The following is a 19515-nucleotide window of genomic DNA, read 5'->3' as shown; positions in this document are numbered from 1 at the left end:
CCCGTTCCTGGGATTCTCCAGGCAGGAACACTGGAGTGGGGTGCCATTTCCTTCTCCAATGCATGAAAGTGGAAAGTGAAAGTGAAGTCGCTCAGTTGGTGTCCAACTCTTAGCGACCCCATGGACTGCAGCCTACCAGGCTCCTCCATCCATGGGATTTTCCAGGCAAGAGTACTGGAGTGGGGTGCCATTGCCTTCTCCGTTCTATGTTATAATCAATGCTAAAATAGACATCCTTTTATAGATACTTTTGCTCACTTGCCTAATTATCTTCTTTGGTTAAATCCAGCAAATGGAATTGTGGATAAAAGTATTTATTTTTTGAAGACTTTGGATGCAGATCACCAAACCACCCTGCAGAAAGAATGCACCACCCAACTTCCAGCCTCCTCCTTGTCCAAAATGGCCCTGGAAGTCACTGTTCCCCGCTTCTTTCACTGTTACTGGGTCATTGCACCCTTTTTAACTTGTGCCAATATAAGCACAGAAACAGTGATGTCTCATGCTTTAAATCTGTATTTCCTTTCATTATTAGTGGATCTGATTTGAATGTTTCTTTCATAGGTTTACTAGCTCTCAATATTTCTTCTCTAGGTTCTTAGCTTTTTTTGGTTTTTCTTATTGAGGTAAAATAAATCTAGTGTTTTTTCAAAACATCTAAACAGCCAAAGTTTATACAGAAGAAATACCAAAAGTGTTATTTGTTTAGTAGAACTGTTTTAATCTTCAAAAACAACTCCAAAAGGAGGATATACTTATTCATTTCTGCTTGTGACATAATCCTGAAAGATCTGCTGGGTGTGGTGGGAGGAGGCCCTACACTCTGGAAGCCCACTGTTTGGAAAAATCACTTGGATCTTGCTGCCAACAGAAGAGCAACTTCTCTGAAAAATCTGGAGTCAACTGGATGCCAAACTAGAGAAATGTTGAGGTTAAGGCACATTATGCAAATAGAAAACAGTGGCGTAATAAAGACAAGGGAAATGTGTGCTATGCAGCAACATGCAAAAAATGCTTATGACAAAAGAGAAATAAAAAGTAAGGACGCAAAACTGGTAACACAAACATAATTTTTAAAATGTAGGAAAAAACTGGAAGGAAATGCCAAAATGTAAGAGATTTTTGCTTTCACTTTTTTCCCCCAAATGTCTTGAAATGTAGAAATGAACAGCTACATACCCGTGTCTCCAAGTTTATGTTAGCAGTTTTTCCATCTACTGTGACACTAAGAATAGAACCATCTTTTACACTAACACAGTCTTCTCCAAATATGTCCCTTAAAATAAACAAAGATGCATTATTAGTGGAAAATGCTTTATAAATATGTAGAGTACAGGTTTATATATTTTGGCGAAAATAATATTGGAAATAGCCTGTAGTTGTGAAATGTAATACTTATACCTACCCCCGAAAAGTGAAAGTGTCAGCCGCTCAGTAGTGTCCAACTCTGCTGTGACCACATGGACTATAGCCCGCCAGGCTCCTCTGTCCGTGGGATTCTCCAGGCAAGAATGCTGGAGTGGGTTGCCATTTCCTACTCCAGGGGATCTTCCCCATCCAGTGATCAAACCCAGGCCTCATGCATTGCAGGCAGAGTCTTTACTGTCAGCCACAGCATTTATCCCCATCTACCCCTGAGATATATTTACTTTCAGGTATTTTATTAATTTTACAAGACAGGTAAAATACACAGCTATCGTTTATTAAAAATGCTCCATTCAGCAGGCACTGTGTTAGGTACTTTATATACATTATCTTAACCTGTATGTGTTTTGCTAAGGGGGCTTCCCTGGTGGCTCAGCTGGTAACGAATCCGCCTGCAATGCAGGAGACCTAGGTTTGATCCCTGGGTTGGGAAGATCCCCTGGAGAAGGGAAAGGGGCCACCCACTCCAGTATTCTGGCCTGGAGAATTCCATGGATTGTATAGTCCATGGGGTCGCAAAGAGTTGGCCATGATTGAGTGACTTTCACTTTCACTTCATTTTGGGAAGGAGTCCCTTTCAGATGGGAGGGAAACAGACACAGATTTGCTTAAAGCCCCACAGCTACGAAGCACTGGAATAGTCTTCAAATCCCAGCACCCCAGTCCACTGGCTCTCTGGGCCTCTAAGATCAATTCCAAAGGCCTCCTGTGAGTTACAGTCAGCAGTGGCTGTGGTGTTTAGTTGGAAGGAAGCAGCTCAAGCCACTTTACTGATAGAAAACAGGCACCAGACCAGTTCGGTGGCCTCGTCTGAGCATCTCAGCCAGGCAGCGATGGCACCACTGAGCACCTCCCTCCTGCGTCACTACCCGGCTGAGCAGTAATCAGGCAACACTTACTGGAGCATGATCTCCAGCCTCTTGCTGTAAACGTGCATTTCTAATTTTTTAGAAACCTTCTGTACTGCACCTGGGGGAAAAAAGCAACAGTGGGTTCAATGTCCATATTCCTGGTTAGGATAATTTCCAAATCAACAATCAGAAGATAGTTGCTGAGAAACCAAAATGGTTAACTGGAATCCTTTAAGTGGCAAATGTACATACAGCATCTACCTGTGGAGGTAAACTGAGGAAAATGTGTAGCTTTCTTATGTGTCCTCAGAATGAGGGGACTCAAAATAAATGGCAGGTAGGGCTGAACATGCATGCAGGTACAGAGACAGCTGCTGTTTCCAGATCTAGACTGAGGTGTTAGCAGCCTAAGAAACGAAACAGGTGCAAATGCTATCAATGAATAATCAGAGTGTTTCACAGAAGGTGCTTCTAGAATACAGCTGGCATGTGAGGCTTCCCAGAATGTTTCAAGCATAGCTTCCTCCCCAGGAACACAAAGGCCCAACGTACATGTGTACCTTAACATGTGTTATACTGAATTATGTATAAAATAGAATCAAACTATGAAGAAATGATACAAAGATATTTTTATGGGTGTTTTCTTTGATTAAAAAATGCTTCTTAAAAAACAAAATTACTGCAAAACTGCACCCAATGGAAATTCCATTTTGTTTAACAAGTTTTACTAGACATGAATATAGCAGCATATTTTCATATTAGAAATGTTGGCTCAAGTCAGCAATATTCTGGAATTTCTGATTGTTCTTAAGAGGACTATTACTAAAGAGATGTTTATCTTCCTGTTAATTGCAACCACATTTTTACAGCACAAATGGAGACTCAGGATAAAACGTAAGTAAAATATTAGTAACATACACTGTTATTCATATACCTTGAATTACAGGAATGAAACAATCAAGAGATTTCAAGTTCTTCTTGAGGACCGTTTTCTGCTTTTTATTTCACAGAACCATGGGAGAAATGAAAGAATTGAAAAAAATGAAGTTATTCTGTACCTTTCCTTATTTTCGGGTTTGACTGAACTTCTAGTATCACGGTTGTGACTGTATCTGCATACATATCATTGGAAGGATTTGCCAACCACTGCAAAGCAAGAGGCAGAATTATTGGGGTACGGCCCAACCAAGCCCACAAACCGCAATCACCACCACCCATCCACAGACTGTATGTGGGGGACTCCCGCTTCTAGCATGTTGCTGAAATCAACTGACCCATTATTTACTGAAATTAACTAATAATGCTGACTTCTCTAATTTTTTTTTTTTAAACAATAAGTACGTCCTTTGTGGTGAGTGTCTTATATGCATCCTCTCATTTAACTCACATCTTCATCATAAAGGAGCAAATTGACCCAAAAGTAATTTGCATCAGATAACATAAACAGTAATTAATTGCTAGTTTTGGGATTCAAACTCAAATTGCTAGCCACTAGATTTTAGAAGCACAGCCAGTATCGTCTTTAAAGATTTACTTCTGTCTCTCATATGAAGCCTAAGATCCTCTGTCACTGCCATGTGCCCAATGCTCTAGAAAGTCTTCCCTGTCTGCTAGGTTAGTGAGACCCCCACCCACCCCGCCTCTTATTATTATCTCTCCAAAGAGTACTTTTATAAGCAATAAGAGTCACTTGAAGATCTGCCTTGAAGATCTTCTTTGGCATGTTAATTCTAGGAAATAAAAAAAGGCATCCTCAATAGTATTTAGTAGCAAGAGCTAAATTAATGTCTGTAATAACTTCTCCCCTTTCTCAGATATGCTTTATATGAATATACTATTTTATATAACTTCATGTTATAGATAACTATTTCTCTTGACAGTTTTTCAGTTACTTTTAGCCTTATAAATACAATTCAAACTTAAACCAGAGAACTGCAGTGGGATCAGCACTGACCGATCTTTTTCTGTTTGTTTAAAAAGTAGTATGTATAAACAGAATAGTAGACCACAGAGCTGGGAAATTTACACTCTGCCGTGAGGCAGAGAAACAGACAAGGTATCTTCCTGGATCATTCAGTTCCAGGACTCACTGAGAAAATCCTTCTTTAAATAGACGCCAACCCATGAAAGGGCTTCCCTGGTGGCTCAGATGGTGAATCTGCCTGCAATGTGGGAGACCTGGGTTTGATCCCTGGGGTGGGAAGATCCCTGGAGAAGGGCATGGTAACGGACTCCAGTATTCTGGCCTGGAGAATTCCATGGACTGTATAGTCAATGGGGTCACAAAGAGTTAGACATGACTGAGTGACTTTCACAACCTATGAAAATCAACCATCAAAGTCATTTGTGTGTGGGTCCTAAATTCTACCAGTGTGAATTTAAAGTTATAACAGAGGGAAAAAAATAAATAAAAAATAAATAAATAAAATTATACAGTGGGAACCACATTTATCTAAATTAATCATTTCGAGCCTTTGTGGATTTGGGTCATTTTAATGTTGCTAACTGAACCTTCAGGATTCCACCCTCTTAAAAAGAACTGCATAACAAGTTTGTTTGCTTTAAAGTAACAATTATATTTTTATCTTGAGAATTTTAAAATCTTTTGATATTACTGAAGACATTCTAGGATACCACAGAATCAGTTAACACTTACTCATATGAGAGACTTTGGCTCATTACACAAACTAAATACTAAGTCTTAATTTATTATTAGTGTCTATGCTATTGTAACTATATAGAAAATGCCTAACTATGCTATATTTAAAGCTGATCTTGCAAAGAAAAATATACACACATATTTTCCAACAATTTTTTTTCCTGATTTGGAAGAACCCATTTTTCTCTATAATTACATGTGAACTCAAAACATTTCCCCCTCCTTGTTTAGGTAAATGATCTCATCTTACTTCTAATATCACCATTCCTGGTTCCTGTATTACAGTAATATTTTTAAACACTTTCAAAGCAGGCTTTTCTTGAATTTCTAATTCTTCCACATCACCTGAAAAAAAAGAAACTGTAAGATGTATATAATTTTTTGAAGGGGGCGATATAAGGCAGGGAAATGGGAGGTATAAACTACTAGGTATAAGATAGGCTCAAGGATGTGTTGTACAACATGAGGAAGATAGCCAGTATTTTGTAATAACTACAAATGGAAAGCAACCTTTAAAAATTGTGTAAATATAAAAAATTTTGGAAAAAAGCCATAATAAAAAATTAAAAATAATCTTCTAGAGCATAATTATTTATTTATAGAGATAGCTGAAATAAGATGATACAATGAAAAAATTTAATAACTCACGTGTATAGTTAAGTAGATTTTATATAAATTGCTAACAGCAATTGAAAGAGATCAACATGCATTATATTACAAAAGTTCACATAACTAGATACAATTTACCTTGAACAAACATGTTATCAATTGCAAACTGATGTCTATCAAACATCTATGTTTGTACAAAGAGATTCAGCAACTAGCATCTTAGTATTTAACATGAACCGTCACTTCTACCTTCTGTCTTAACAGGTTTTAATAGTTCTACAGGGCAATTCCATTGTCTAAGATAAAGCTTTTCTGGTCTTCCCAGTAACCTTTTAATTAAGGGTTAATTCAGACATATTTTGAGCTTCCCTGGTGGCTCAGATGGTAAAGTATCTGCCTGCAAGGCGGGAAACCCAGGTTCAATCCCTGGGTCTGAAAGATGCCCTAGAGAAGGGAATGGCAAGCCACTCCAATATTCTTGCCTGGAGAATCCCATGGACAAAGGAGCCTGGCAGTCTATAATGCATGGATTGCAAAGAGTTGGACACAACTGCTCAGTTGACTGCTCAGCTCCTCAGCAGCTGACACTTAACACTTTCAGACATATTTTATTAACTTCCTGTGTTATTTTCTTTTTTTTCTTTTATTTTTTATTTATTTACTTTATATTGTAGTGGTTTTTGCCATACATTGACATGAATCAGCCATACATTTACATGTGTTCCCCATCCGGATCCCCCCTCCTGCCTGTGTTATTTTCTAACATGAGGTTCTGAGGTTAAAAAAAAAAAATAAAAGATGTTCTTTTTACTGGTTTATCTTTTAGCAGTACTGTACTATGTCAATTACAAAGAACATGTTAATAAAAAGTATAACTTTGCAATTTGAAGCTCTTGTTTATCACATAGAGCCCACGTTTTTAGTCTTTGACCTTCATGATCATCCACAAGTCTCCAATTAAAAATGGTCTAATATGAAAACAGAAGAGGTTGCTCTTTACTGACGTTTGGGCAGTGGTCATGCACTCTTAAAAAACCTGGTCTATAGATCTGTACTGACAGAACCAGAAAAATTATTTTCATTGAACAAAGAAAAGACATTATAAAATTTAGGTATACTAGGTATAAAAATTATGTAAACTGAAGTGGATTTTAAATACAAGAAGCAAAAACTACTATCAATTTTAGAATTTTATGTGGATCAAGAATAAGAGATACTCAGTTCAGTTCAGTTGCTCAGTTGTGTCCGACTCTTTTTGAGACCCCATGAACCACAGCACGCCAGGCCTCCCTGTCCATCACCAACTCCCAGAGTTCACCCAAAACCATGTCCGTTGTGTCAGTGATGCCATCCAACCATCTCATCCTATGTCGTCCCCTTCTACTCCTGTCCTCAATCTTTCCCAGCATCAGGGTCTTTTCAAATGAGTCAGCTCTCTGCATCAGGTGGCCAAAGTATTGGAGTTTCAGCTTCAACATCAGTCCCTCCACTCCACACCCAGGACTGATATCCTTTAGGATTGACTGGTTGGATCTCCTTGCCATCCAAGGGACTCTCAAGAGTCTTCTCCAACACCACAGTTCAAAAGCATCAATTTCTTCAGTGTTCAGCTTTCTTCACAGTCCAACTCTCACATCCATACATGACCACTGGAAAAACCATTGCCTTGACCAGATGGATCTTTGTTGGCAAAGTAATGTCTCTGCTTTTTAATATGCTATCTAGGTTGGTCATAACTTTCTTTCCGAGGAGTATGCGTCTTTTAATTTCATGGCTGCGATCACCATCTGCAGTGATTTTGGAGTCCCCCAAAATAAAGTCTGACACAGTTTCCACTGTCTCCCCATCTATTTTCCATGAAGTGATGGGACCAGATGCCATGATCTTAGTTTTCTGAATGTTGAGCTTTAAGCCAACTTTTTCACTCTCCTCTTTCACTTTCATCAAGAAGCTCTTTAGTTCTTCACTTTCTGCCATAAGGGTGGTGTCATCTGCATATCTGAGGTTACTGATATTTCTCCCGGCAATCTTGATTCCAGATTGTGCTTCTTCCAGACCAGCGTTTCTCATATGTACTCTCTGTATAAGTTGAATAAGCAGGACAATATACAGCCTTGACATACTCCTTTTCCTATTTGGAACCAGTCTGTTGTTCCATGTCCAGTTCTAACTGTTGCTTCCTGACCTGCACACAGGTTTCTCAAGAGGCAGGTCAGGTGGTCTGGTATTCCCATCTCTTTCAGAATTTTCCACAGTTTATTGTGATCCAACAGTCAAAGGCTTTGGCATAGTCAATAAAGCAGAAATAGATGTCTTTCTGGAACTCTCTTGCTTTTTCAATGATCCAGCAGATATTGGCAATTTGATCTCTGGTTCCTCTGCCTTTTCTAAAATCAGCTTGAACATCTGGAAGTTCTCGGTTCACATATTGCTGAAGCCTGGCTTGGAGAATTTTGAGCATTACTTTACTAGCATGTGAGATGAGTGCAACTGTGCAGTAGTTTAAGCATGCTTTGGTATTACCTTTCTTTGGGATTGGAATGAAAACGGACCTTTTCCAGTCCTGTGGCCACTGCTGAATTTTCCAAATTTGCTGGCATATTGAGTGCAGCACTTTCACAGCATCAGGTTTTAGAATTTGAAATAGCTCAACTGGAATTCCATCACCTCCACTAGCTTTGTTCAAAGTGATGCTTCCTAAGGCCCACCTGACTTCACATTCCAGGGGTCCGGCTCTAGGTAAGTGGGAGAGATCACACCTTTGTGATTATCCGGGTCGTGAAGATCTTTTCTGTACAGTTCTTCTGTGTATTCTTGCCACCTCTTCTTAATATCTTCTGCTTCTGTTAGCTCCATACCATTTCTGTCCTTTATTGAGCCCATCTTTGCATGAAATGTTCCCTTGGTATCTCTAATTTTCCTGAAGAGATCTCTAGTCTTTCCCATTCTATTGTTTTCTTCTATTTCTTTGCATTGATTGCTGAGGAAGGCTTTCTTATCTCTCCTTGCTATTCTGTGGAACTCTGCATTCAAATGGGTATATCTTTCCCTTTCTCCCATGCTTCTCGTTTCTCTTCTTTTCACAGCTATTTGTAAGGCCTCCTCAGACAGCCTTTTTGCTTTTTTTGCATTTCTTTTTCTTGGGGATAATCTTGCTCCCTGTCTCCTGTACAATGTCACGAACCTCCATCCATAGTTCATCAGGCACTCTATCAGATCTAGTCCCTTAAATATATTTCTCACTTCCACTGTATAGTCATAAGGGATTTGATTTATGTCATACCTGAATGGTCTACTGGTTTTCCCCTCTTTCTTCAATTTAAGTCTGAATTTGGCAATAAGGAGTTCATGATCTGAGCCACAGTCTGCTCCCGGTCTTGTTTTTGCTGACTGTATAGAGCTTCTCCATCTTTGGCTGTTAAGGATATAATCAATCTGATTTTGGTGTTGACCATCTGGTGATGTCCATGTGTTGTTGGAAGAAGGTGTTCGCTATGACCAGTGCATTCTCTTGGCAGATCTCTGTTAGCCTTTGCCCTGCTTTATTCTGTACTCCAAGGCCAAATTTGCCCATTACTCCAGGTGTTTCTTGACTTCCTACTTTTGCATTCCAGTCCCCTATAGATAAAAATGACATCTTTTTGGGGTGTTAGTTCTAGCAGGTCTTGTAGGTCTTCATAGCACCGTTCAACTTCAGCTTCTTTAGCATTACTAGTCGGGGCATAGACTTGGATTACGGTTTGAACGGTTTGCCCTGGAAATGAAGAGGTCATTCTATTGTTTTTGAGATTGCATCCAAGTACTGCATTTTGGACTCTTTTGTTGACTATGATGGCTACTCCATTTCTTCTAAGGGATTCCTGCCCACAGTAGTAGATATAATGGTCATCTGAGTTAAATTCACCCATTCCAGTCCATTTTAGTTCGCTGATTCCTAGAATGTCGATGTTCACTGTGCCATTTCCTGTTTGACCACTTCCAATTTGACATGATTCATGGACCTAACATTCCAGGTTCCTATGCAATATTGCTCTTTACAGCATCGAATCTTGCTTCTATCACCAGTCCCATCCACAACTGGGTGTTGTTTTTGCTTTGGCTCCATCCCTTCATTCTGGAGTTATTTCTCCACTGATCTCCAGTAGCATATTGGGCACCTACTGACCTCGGGAGTTCATCTCTCAAATGTCCTATCTTTTTGCCTTTTCATACTGTTCATGGGATTTTTGAGGCAAGAATACTGAAGTAGTTTGCCATTCCATTCCACATAATAAGAGATATTATGGGATTTTAAAAATGTTTATCAGTCTATTTTTAAAATTTCACCTAAAGGTGATAACATGACCAGGGGAAGTACAAATAAAATTTGTGCAATTCTGACACAATTACCAAAATTAACATCCTTTCCTCAATATAGACTTATGCAAAAAACAGAAAATAATTAAGTGAATGTCAATAAATACACACCTGTCAATTTCTGTAGCTGGTAATAGAGCAAATTAAAAGGACCAGTATATGGAATGGCTTGCGTCTGTTTTACAGTGCTCATGGCCAAGTCAGTATAATCTGGAGAAGAAATTAAAATAAATATGCTGTAAAAAACAATATTAGTTTCACAAAACACAATTTGCAAAAACAGATCGGGAGTAAAGGAAAGAGAAGTAAAAGCAAAGTAAACAGAACACATTTTTCAAGCTAACAAGGTGCTCTGCAATTGGTTCCCATTCTATATTGTTCCCCTTACCCCCTCCCCTCACCCGACCACCCCCACCTGGACCCCCACCCCAGCCAACAGTTAACTTGTGCTCCAGAAGGCACTCTCATTTCCGTCAACACATCAGGTCGCTAAACAACTCCAAGTCAGTAGGCCAGCTGTGTTCTGCCATCTTTTCTGGTTAGCAATCCTTCACCACCTGGCATAAAAGCCAACTGGTTTACAAAGCTTTTCACAACTCTTCTAGGCCCATTCTCTCCTCACATACTCATGCACTCTGTAGGTCCTGGATCAATAATGTTATTAGCTCTTCACAACATGCTTTTCCTTAACAGAGAGCTTTTCGAGGCCTGGGACTGTGTTTCAACACATCTCAAGTCTTCCAGTACCTGGCACAATGTCTGGCATAGAGTAAGACCTCACCAATTGTTAAGGGAATAAGTTATATTTCTACTGTGTGATGGTCTGAAAGCTGACAGTTGGCTCATCTCACAGCTGTACCCTAAATATTGCTGTTATTTCTTATTCCTTACTAAATCATTTTTATTAGTGTCATATAAGTAGAAATGAGCACAGTTATTTACTTGAAGATAATACCATAGTTGGGGCTTCCCAAGTGGTGCTAGTGGTAAAGAATACATTGCCTGCCAATGCAGGAGGTATAAGAGACGCAGGTTTGATCCCTGGTTCAGGAAGATCCCCTGGAGGCGGGCATGGCAACCCACTTCAGTATTCTTCCCTGAAGAATCTCAGGGACAGAGGAGCCTGGCAGGTTACTGTCCATAGGGCTGAAAGAGTCAGACATGACTGAAGCGACTTAGCATGCATGCACAAATACCATAGTTACTACACAGGTAAGGATGGCTTACATTTGCATGGGCTTAAACACAAGGCTCATCAAGCAACTTAACACTATAGGTCATACAAATCAAAAAGTTTACGTGGAGAGTCTAACATCATTTCAGGAAATGAAGGTACCAGTACTTCATGTGAAATGTAGAAGACAGGCTTGAGAAGCATCAGCTGTAGCCAATTGGTCTTACAGAAGAGCTTATGTTTCCAATTAAGAAAAAAGTTGTTTAAACATTTTAATAGTTCAAGGAAGATTTTTTTCAAATAATGCTAACTAGATTATTAAGTTTTGACTATTTGTACTCTGTTATTAGGTTGTTACTTAAAATTTGGCCACTAGGTAAGAGTTCTTCAGATTTTCTTTTTTTCTTATAGATTTTTTAAAAATATATAATTTTAGTTAATTAATTATTTTGGCTGCAAGGCATGTGGATCTCAGTTCCCTGACCAGGGATTGAACCTGAGCCCTCTGCAGTGGAAGCAGGAAGTCTTAACTACTGAATCACCAGGGAAGTCCCAGATTTTTTTAATCTACTAAAATCAAATTACATTCGACATTTAATAGTATACTTACTGGAGAGGTCACAAGGAGAAAGTATGTGATAATTAAAGTTTCTTTTAACAAGTATTCCTGAGACCCGCTGGCCCTGTTCTGGTTTTTTGTCTGCCAAAAAGCCCATGACCTATTTTTAAAAAGAAGAAAAAGAGCCCAAAACAATTTGAACAGAACAGAATATTGTGAAACACAATTAACAATTCAGGGACTCAATCATAATGATGACCATTTGAACCTTTCCATTAAACTATCCCCTGGAAAGTTCTGTGAACAGTGAGATTCAGAAGTCAATACAACAGTTGGCTCTACTTTGCAAGAAAAGCCTTACATCCTAATTTCTGCAGATTTTCCTCAATTTGACTGGAAGAAATGATATTTATCAAACGGCTTCCTGGAATTTGGCTCACGTACTAAAAGAATTCTGTCAAGTTGCTCATTAACAATCTTGATATTTAAAGCTTCAGACAGATCACAAAAAAGCTCCTGTTAGCGGTATCTTAAAAAGACTTTTGATGAACAGGAGGTAAAGATGCAGACTTCTTAACAGCACCCCACTAAAATTCCAGGTGAAAAATTTTTTTCTCAAGTATTTCTTCTTTAAATTGTGAAAATCTTACATTTCATCAAAAATGATTAACTCTTAAAAGACAAATTTTTATAAATTCCATTGTATCCACAGACATTATGTTTAGACATGGGCCTATCTTCAGTTTCTTAGGGAGAATGCCAGGAGGTAGATAGAATACTGTATTGGATGTAGTAAAAAACAGTAGTGGAAAAAACAAAACAGTAATGGACATCTGTTTACTGTCTGATATAGGTATGAAAACTAAGTTGGGAATGTGGATTAAAAGCTATGAAATTCAAAATCTAATTTATTTGACAATTTTCCATATGAAAAAACATACTAGTGGAAATAGAAAAATCCTAAAAACCCAAGGATAAAGTCTTACAGTATTAACATACTGAGTAGACAGAAATCATCGTTGAGCACATTATTTTGATTCGATTAAGAGCTTGATTTTCTTAATATACATTTCCCTATAGGGATTATGAACTATTAGGAATGGATAGGATTAAAAACCATAACCTTTTACCTTGGCTAGTTTTTCTCCCCTGAAGTTCAAGGTCACTGCTTCTGTATTCCGAGGATTATGAACCTCTATGTGAACTTCATCATTATCTTCATATTCTCGAATCAGGGCTGCTTTCAATCTGGCCATTTCATTCTGTTCTCCATGGACTAAAATCTACAAAGCATAAATTTTAAAAGAGCATAGGGAAGCATCCTTAGTTCAGGTTAGTGTTGGCCTTTATCTGAATTAGTTATTATATGAAATGGAGATATACTTGAAGTCATTAAACTTTACTACGTTTAAGGATCCCCAGTCAATCAAACATGCATGAGGTTTTCATTCTATTTGGCTTATTTCAAGAGGGAGTAAAGAAATCTCTTTTCCATTCCAGTATTTGCCATTAGCAAGATACACAACTTTATGGAAGCTGACTTTTTCTAGAAAGGGGCTGGACAAGGTGACTTCTGTAGTCTCTCCCCACTTTAAATGTACATGGTTCTTCCTGCAACTACTGCTACTCCTACTGTCTCAGAAAACACACAGAGTTTCCTTCAGGTTTCTTAATAGAAGACTATCAAAAGAAGCTTTTTATGGGAAAAAAAATACTTCTGATGCTTTCTTCTGTTTCTTAAAGTAATGCCATACAAAACATTTCACAACCAAATGAAATGATGTTTCAGAGAGGTATTTATAAGTATTGCATTAGCTAACAGTCTTTCTAATTGACTTTCATAACCTATATTTTACAAGACAGATCATTCTTTTTTTCCTAATGTTCTTCTTTTTTAAAATATTTATTTGGCTGCGCTGGGTCTTAGTTGTGGCATGTGGGATCTAGTTCCTTGACCAGTGATCGAACCCAGGTGCTCTGCATTGCGGGTGTAGCGTCTTAGCCATTGGACCACCAGGAAAGCCCCAAGACAGATCATTTCTAACCTATAGAGTACTGGTAGATGATGTCTTCCCGGGGCTAACAGAAGCTTGCCCAGTGTCACTACAGGCAGAGGCACATGGCCTGGAGATGATGAGTCCCAGCTCTAGGGCCAGGCTGCTGTACCACAAATCCTGGCACTGCCACTTGCTAGCTGTGTAACTTTGGGCAAATTATTTAACATCTCGTTGCCTTGTCTACAGAACCATTGTTGGTTGTGAGGAGTAAGCAAGTTGATATATATAAAACACTAGCCCAGTGCTTGGCACATAGTAAACAGTCAATAAATGCTAGCTGTTGTCTACTGCTACCACTGGTACTATTATTATGTTATTGTGTGGGCAGACTTGGCAGACTTTGCTACTGGAGGAGGGTAAACATCAAATCCAATTTAGGGATTTAAACTGACAGCAGAGCTAGACTCTGGAGAGCAACACAATGGGACTGAGGATGAGGGGGTGATTCCAGAGAGAAAGTGCAACACAGCTTTTCCTCCATGGCTTTAAAATCTGGGAGAGTATCTATAAACCACATACATTAGTAGACACCCACGAAGGGCCTACACTTAACTAATATAAAGCCAAGTAGAAGAGGGACTTTTTCCACCAGAGAATCTGCTCATGAAGGGGCAGGAGTAACCGTCAGGACTATTTGCTAGAAAGAACTAAAAAGGGAACAACATGGGACACAAAATGCTCAGCATCCTTGGTCACCAGGGAAACGAAAATCAAAACTACACAGAGATGCTGCTTCGCCCTTATTAGCACGGTAATGATTCTAAAAAGGAAAATAACAAGCTGACAAGAATATGGAGAACTGGAACCCTTGTGCATTGTCATGGGAATGTAAAATGATATAACTGCTGTGGAAAACAGCTTGGTGATCCTCAAAAGTTAAACATAGAATTAGCCCATGATCCAGCAGTTCCACTCCTCGGTATATACCCAAAAGGACTGAGAAAAAGGACTAAAACAGATACTTACATGCCAGTGTTCATGGCAGCATTATTTACAATAGTGGAAATGTAAACACTAATTATAAAAGGTGGAAACAACCCAAGTGTCCATCAATAGATGAATAAACCAAACACAGTATATACATGCAATGGAATATTATTCAAACCATAAAAAGAAATGGAGTTTTGATATATGCTACACTCAGAGGGTGTACTTCATCCATTTCCTCATCTTTCATCTTACATTCTGTAAGTGCTCCTCTAAGAAACTTTTTTTTAGTTTAACTCTCTCCAGCCCCACCAAAATATAACTGTCACCATAAAAATTACATAAAACTTAAGGAGCTGTGCAATGTATTTCATATCTAACTACATCATTAACTCTTGCTATGATGGCTTGCCTCTCTCCTCTCTTCACGTTAAGAGGCATTTCCTATATGCCAGGCACCGTGTTACATGCTTTAAATATATATTCTCTCATTTAGTTTTCATAAGAACTTTAAGAGGTGGTACTATCCCCATTATAGATGAGCTAAGGAAAGGTTAAGTCACTTGCCCAGGGCTACAGGGCAAGTAAGGGATGGAGACGGGATTCAAAGCAATCACACTGCGAGGTCAGTGCTGTTAAGTTACTGGGGAGACAGCAGAAAAATAATGGAAAGGAAGTTGAGTTGGTAGATATGAGCCAGAGATCCCACGTAAAATGGAGAAAATGAAAGTGCACAGGTTGCCTAACTCAAAGGGAAGTGGTGAAGGTCAGATCTAAGGGCACGAGAGGCCTGTGAGGAGAGCAGTACTGTCAGGGTGGGGCTGCTCTCAGGACCAGCTGCTGCTGGGCCAGCCTCTTCCTGAGCCTTCAATGCTAAAATCAGACGCATACACTAACCACATGAGGCGGCTTCAAAGCACGAATAAATTCACTGGTTTGCTGGTAATCTGTGTGCGCAGAGAAAGAGATGTAGTCAACAGACATTTTCAGAGGTAACTTCTGCCCGGACATGGTAGTGATTTCTTCTGGTTCAGACATGATATGCTGTTATAAACAAAGAAAAGTAAACAAAACACATAAACTCTCTAATTTGAAAACAAAAGGTATGTTTTCTACTTTTTCACCTAGCCATAAACTCATGCTAATTTAGGACCTTAAGCACAAGGGACATCCTAATACTATTGATTCGGTCAATACCAAATACTTATTTTCTCAATCAAGCAAACGCTTAATCTGGAAAATAAGCAGGTTAACAAAAATTCAGTGTATCTGGAGCCCTATAAGGGAGAATTTTAACTTGTGGTTGGAAAAGCACACTTGTATCCCCAACCATCTGCCCTGGAAAGTCCCTTTCCGGGTGAGAGATCTGTATAAAAGACCGAAGTATTTCTACTCTGAAAGCTACGTCAGATACACAGCCAACACTAAGTGACTAGCAGAATAAGGTAAAGTAATAAAAATGATCAGAGCTGGGAATCATAATGTATTTAAAAAATAAAACAGAAGTTATCCATAAGAGAATGTGATGCAGGAATGTTCAGAATCTGCCTCTCAAGCTTTGCATGTCAGTGTCTACATCTCTCACAGTTAATATCAACCATTTAAAAAAATTTATTATTCATCTTTCGCTGTGCTGGGTCTTCGCTGCTGCATGGGCTTTTCTCCAGTTTGGGGAGCAGGGAATACTCTAGTTGCAATGCGCAGGCTTCTCAATGTGACGGCTCCTCTCGTTGCGGAGCACAGGCTCTAGGGCACGTGGGCTCAGTCGTTGTGGCCCCTGACTCTACAGCACAGGCCCAATAGCTGTGGCGCAGGGCGTAGTTGCTCTGTGGCATGTGGGATTCTCCCCGATCAGGAATCAAACCGTTGTCTCCTGCATTGGCAGGCGGATTCTTTACCACTGAACCACTAGAGAAGCCCTCAAATATTTTATATTAAGAGGAAGGTGGGCACTCAACCCAAACACATTCTCCAACTTTTTTTTTTATTCTCCTACTTTTCAAGAGAACACTTGCTAATAAGCCTTTTCTTCATCAGATGAGGATATCCATGTGTTTGTCTCAAATAGATTCCCTTCCACATTTTTTTTTTTTACTGTAACTAGATGAGCACTTCTCAAGCTTTCACATGCTTATCCATCACCTGGATTCATTCGTCAACCTTAAGATCAGCTCCAGCTGCCTACTGCCATCCTCATTGTAAAAAATCAAGACCTATGTCGTTTAAAGAACTACTTCAGTGGAGAAACCTGGGAGGACAGCGCCACCTCTGCAGCCTTGATTAGGAAGCGCCCAGCGGTCTCGGGCTCTGACTGACCTTGGCGAGTGTGCCTTCTACACAGTAGCCGGCTATGATGACACCGTTCCTCTTATCAGTACACCAGCTTTCAAAGAGCTCTCTGGATAAGCCACTTTGCATCATGCCTGGGGAGGCCATGACCACGCTGGGACCAATGTCATCAAAATGATCCATGCTCTGAGAGAGGAAAGGAAATGATAACAGCATGTTAAGATAAAGCATTCCTTATTTGTAAAGAACACCAAAAAGTGATGTAAAAAGGTTAATCACGTGGTCGGAAGGGCCTTGACAAAACTAGCAAACATTTTAAGTCCCTGAACAGTTAATTTAGGCTGAGAATGAAAGGAAAACAAAATGATTAAAAAAGCCATTAGTTCACACTGACCTTCAAAACCTTCTGTAGGTAGCTAAAAAACCATTAGGACCATTTTTAGTGCCTAGCAGACAGGCAGAGTCAAATGGAAGGAAGAGTCAAATGGGTTTCTATCTATCCAAGACAGATGAAAGAATTTCCCCAAAGATTCACAATGGCTTTGCACACTTCATCAGTATTCTGAGTTGGCCTGGAAATCTAAGTTTAACATTGTTTCTAGGGAAAACGTGGATCTAATTCCTAAGCAATTAACCTAAAAAATACTTTGTGAACAGAACCTATTAATAATTGTAAGACCACTTATAACTTGAATTATTTAGGGTATTATGTTATTATGATTAGAGTATTAGTTCAAATGAAACTTTTTATTTAAATGAAAGGAAATTAGGTTTTACTGAATACTCTAGAAAAATAAACATGAAAATTTTCACATATGGAATCTGCAGTGCTAATCAAAAAGATGATTTGGTTTGAGTAGGAACAGAAAAAATATATAGCAGATATTTTTCTCATCAGGGCCTTTTAAATCCAAGTTATTTAGCAAAAGTAAATATTGAGAACATGTAGAGGCTTGGAACAAGTGGCAATATTTATATGTTTAAGCAAAAAGGAATGCCAGTTGCTAAGTTTTTGACATCCCTCAGAAAAGTGATGCCTGCTTCAGGAAATGGTAAGACTTCAGCATGGAGTCAACCAGAGGATCAATGGCAGGCATCTCCCATTGCTAATGACTTACTTGAGTATTATTCATCCTTCTTTCTTCCACAAGCACTCACCTTTAGGTTACTAATATGTTTGAAAACAAAGGGATTATTGATGTTGATCTGCTTGCGGATTTTGTCATTCATGGCGTTCACATATGTCTGGTACACTGCCATACACTTCTTGGCCAAAGACGATGCGTAGTATATTGGAATATCATGGAGCTCTGGGTGATTCTGCCAGTACTCATCTAGAAAGATTTTACAAGAAACACATTTTATTTTTAATGTGAGGTGGTGGTTTAGTTGCTAAGTCGTGTCTGACTCTTGCGACCCCGTGGACTGTAGCCTGCCAGGCTTCACTGTCCATGGGATTCTCCAGGCAAGAATACTGGAGCGGGCTGCCATTTCCTTCTCCCCTTAATGTGGGGTAAATAGTTCAAATAATAAATGATACACACAAGCAGTTTTTTAAAAAATTCAGGAAAGAAATAAAGCACAAAACTATAAAGAAAAAAAAACTATAAAGAGGTTAAGAAAAATTAAATTAAAAAAATTTTCTAAAATTGTTCCTAACTCAAGCTTATACAAAACCAGAACTTCTTTCCTTCTTTTTTTAAATGACAGTATAGTTAATTGGAGAAAGCAATGGCAACCCACTCCTGTATTCTTGCCTGGAAAATCCCATGGATGGAGGAGCCTGGTAGGCTGCAGTCCATGGGGTCGCTAAGAGTCGGACGCGACTGAGCAACTTCACTTTCACTACACTTTCATAGTTAATTGAGAACATTGTGTTAGTTTCTGGTGCATGGCAAAGTGATTCAGTTACACAGATTCTTTTCCACTCTAGTTTATCATAAGATACTGAACTCGGTTCCCCTGTGCGACAGAGTAAAGCCTTGCTGTTTATCTATTTTATACACAGTAGTTTGTACCTGCTCGTCCCAAAGGCCCCAGTTATCCCCCCTGCCCCACCCTTCTCCCTTTAGTAACTTTAAGTCTTCTGTCCCTAAGTCTATTTCTGTTTTGGAAATAAGTTCATTTGTATCATATTATAGATTCCACATATAAGAGCTAACATATGATATTTACCTTTCTCTGTCTCACTTACTTCACTTAGTATGATCATCTCTAGGTCTATATATATTAGGAAGCTAAGGCTAAAAAAGGCTGAAAACTGGCAATTTTTTTTTTTTTAACTTGATTTATAAGTGAAAATTCTATGTAAGGACTGGGACTTTTCCTGTCACATGTGTTACATTTCTTGCTTTGCCCTCTGGTTCAACTTCATATTCTTTTAGATACGATTAGAATTTTTAACGGTGTCGATGCTTTCATATATACTCTTGTGATTTCTCAAATACCTTCCAAAGTATACTATATCCCAAGATCACATCACAGCCTGCTATTTTTTGTGTGTACTTTTATGAGAAAATTTTAAGTGTTAAAAAAAAAAGATGAATAACTTGCCCAGAATCATATGGTTAGATCATGGGTGAGATCTGAAACCAGTGGTTGGCAAGGTC

At 38.9% G+C, this 19515-nt stretch overlaps 1 protein-coding gene across 1 annotated transcript in view; it reads right to left on the bottom strand.

The window, feature by feature from the left end:
* CPSF3 (cleavage and polyadenylation specific factor 3) overlaps window positions 1-19515 on the bottom strand; it is a 34831-nt gene that overhangs the window by 1328 nt on the left and 13988 nt on the right. The window contains exons 8-17 of the mRNA XM_065927186.1: window positions 18065-18240; window positions 16934-17092; window positions 15515-15661; window positions 12764-12916; window positions 11685-11793; window positions 10012-10110; window positions 5186-5280; window positions 3335-3422; window positions 2325-2394; window positions 1180-1276 (exon numbers count right to left, since the gene is read on the bottom strand). Coding sequence (XP_065783258.1) covers window positions 1180-1276; window positions 2325-2394; window positions 3335-3422; window positions 5186-5280; window positions 10012-10110; window positions 11685-11793; window positions 12764-12916; window positions 15515-15661; window positions 16934-17092; window positions 18065-18240 — 1193 coding nt within the window. The remainder of the gene's footprint in view (window positions 1-1179; window positions 1277-2324; window positions 2395-3334; window positions 3423-5185; window positions 5281-10011; window positions 10111-11684; window positions 11794-12763; window positions 12917-15514; window positions 15662-16933; window positions 17093-18064; window positions 18241-19515) is intronic.

The sequence above is a fragment of the Muntiacus reevesi genome, chromosome 3 (assembly GCF_963930625.1).
Source record: "Muntiacus reevesi chromosome 3, mMunRee1.1, whole genome shotgun sequence".
Taxonomy (NCBI): Eukaryota; Metazoa; Chordata; class Mammalia; order Artiodactyla; family Cervidae; genus Muntiacus; species Muntiacus reevesi.
Note: the sequence above shows the minus strand (reverse complement) of the source record. Positions and strands in the feature narration are given on the sequence as shown.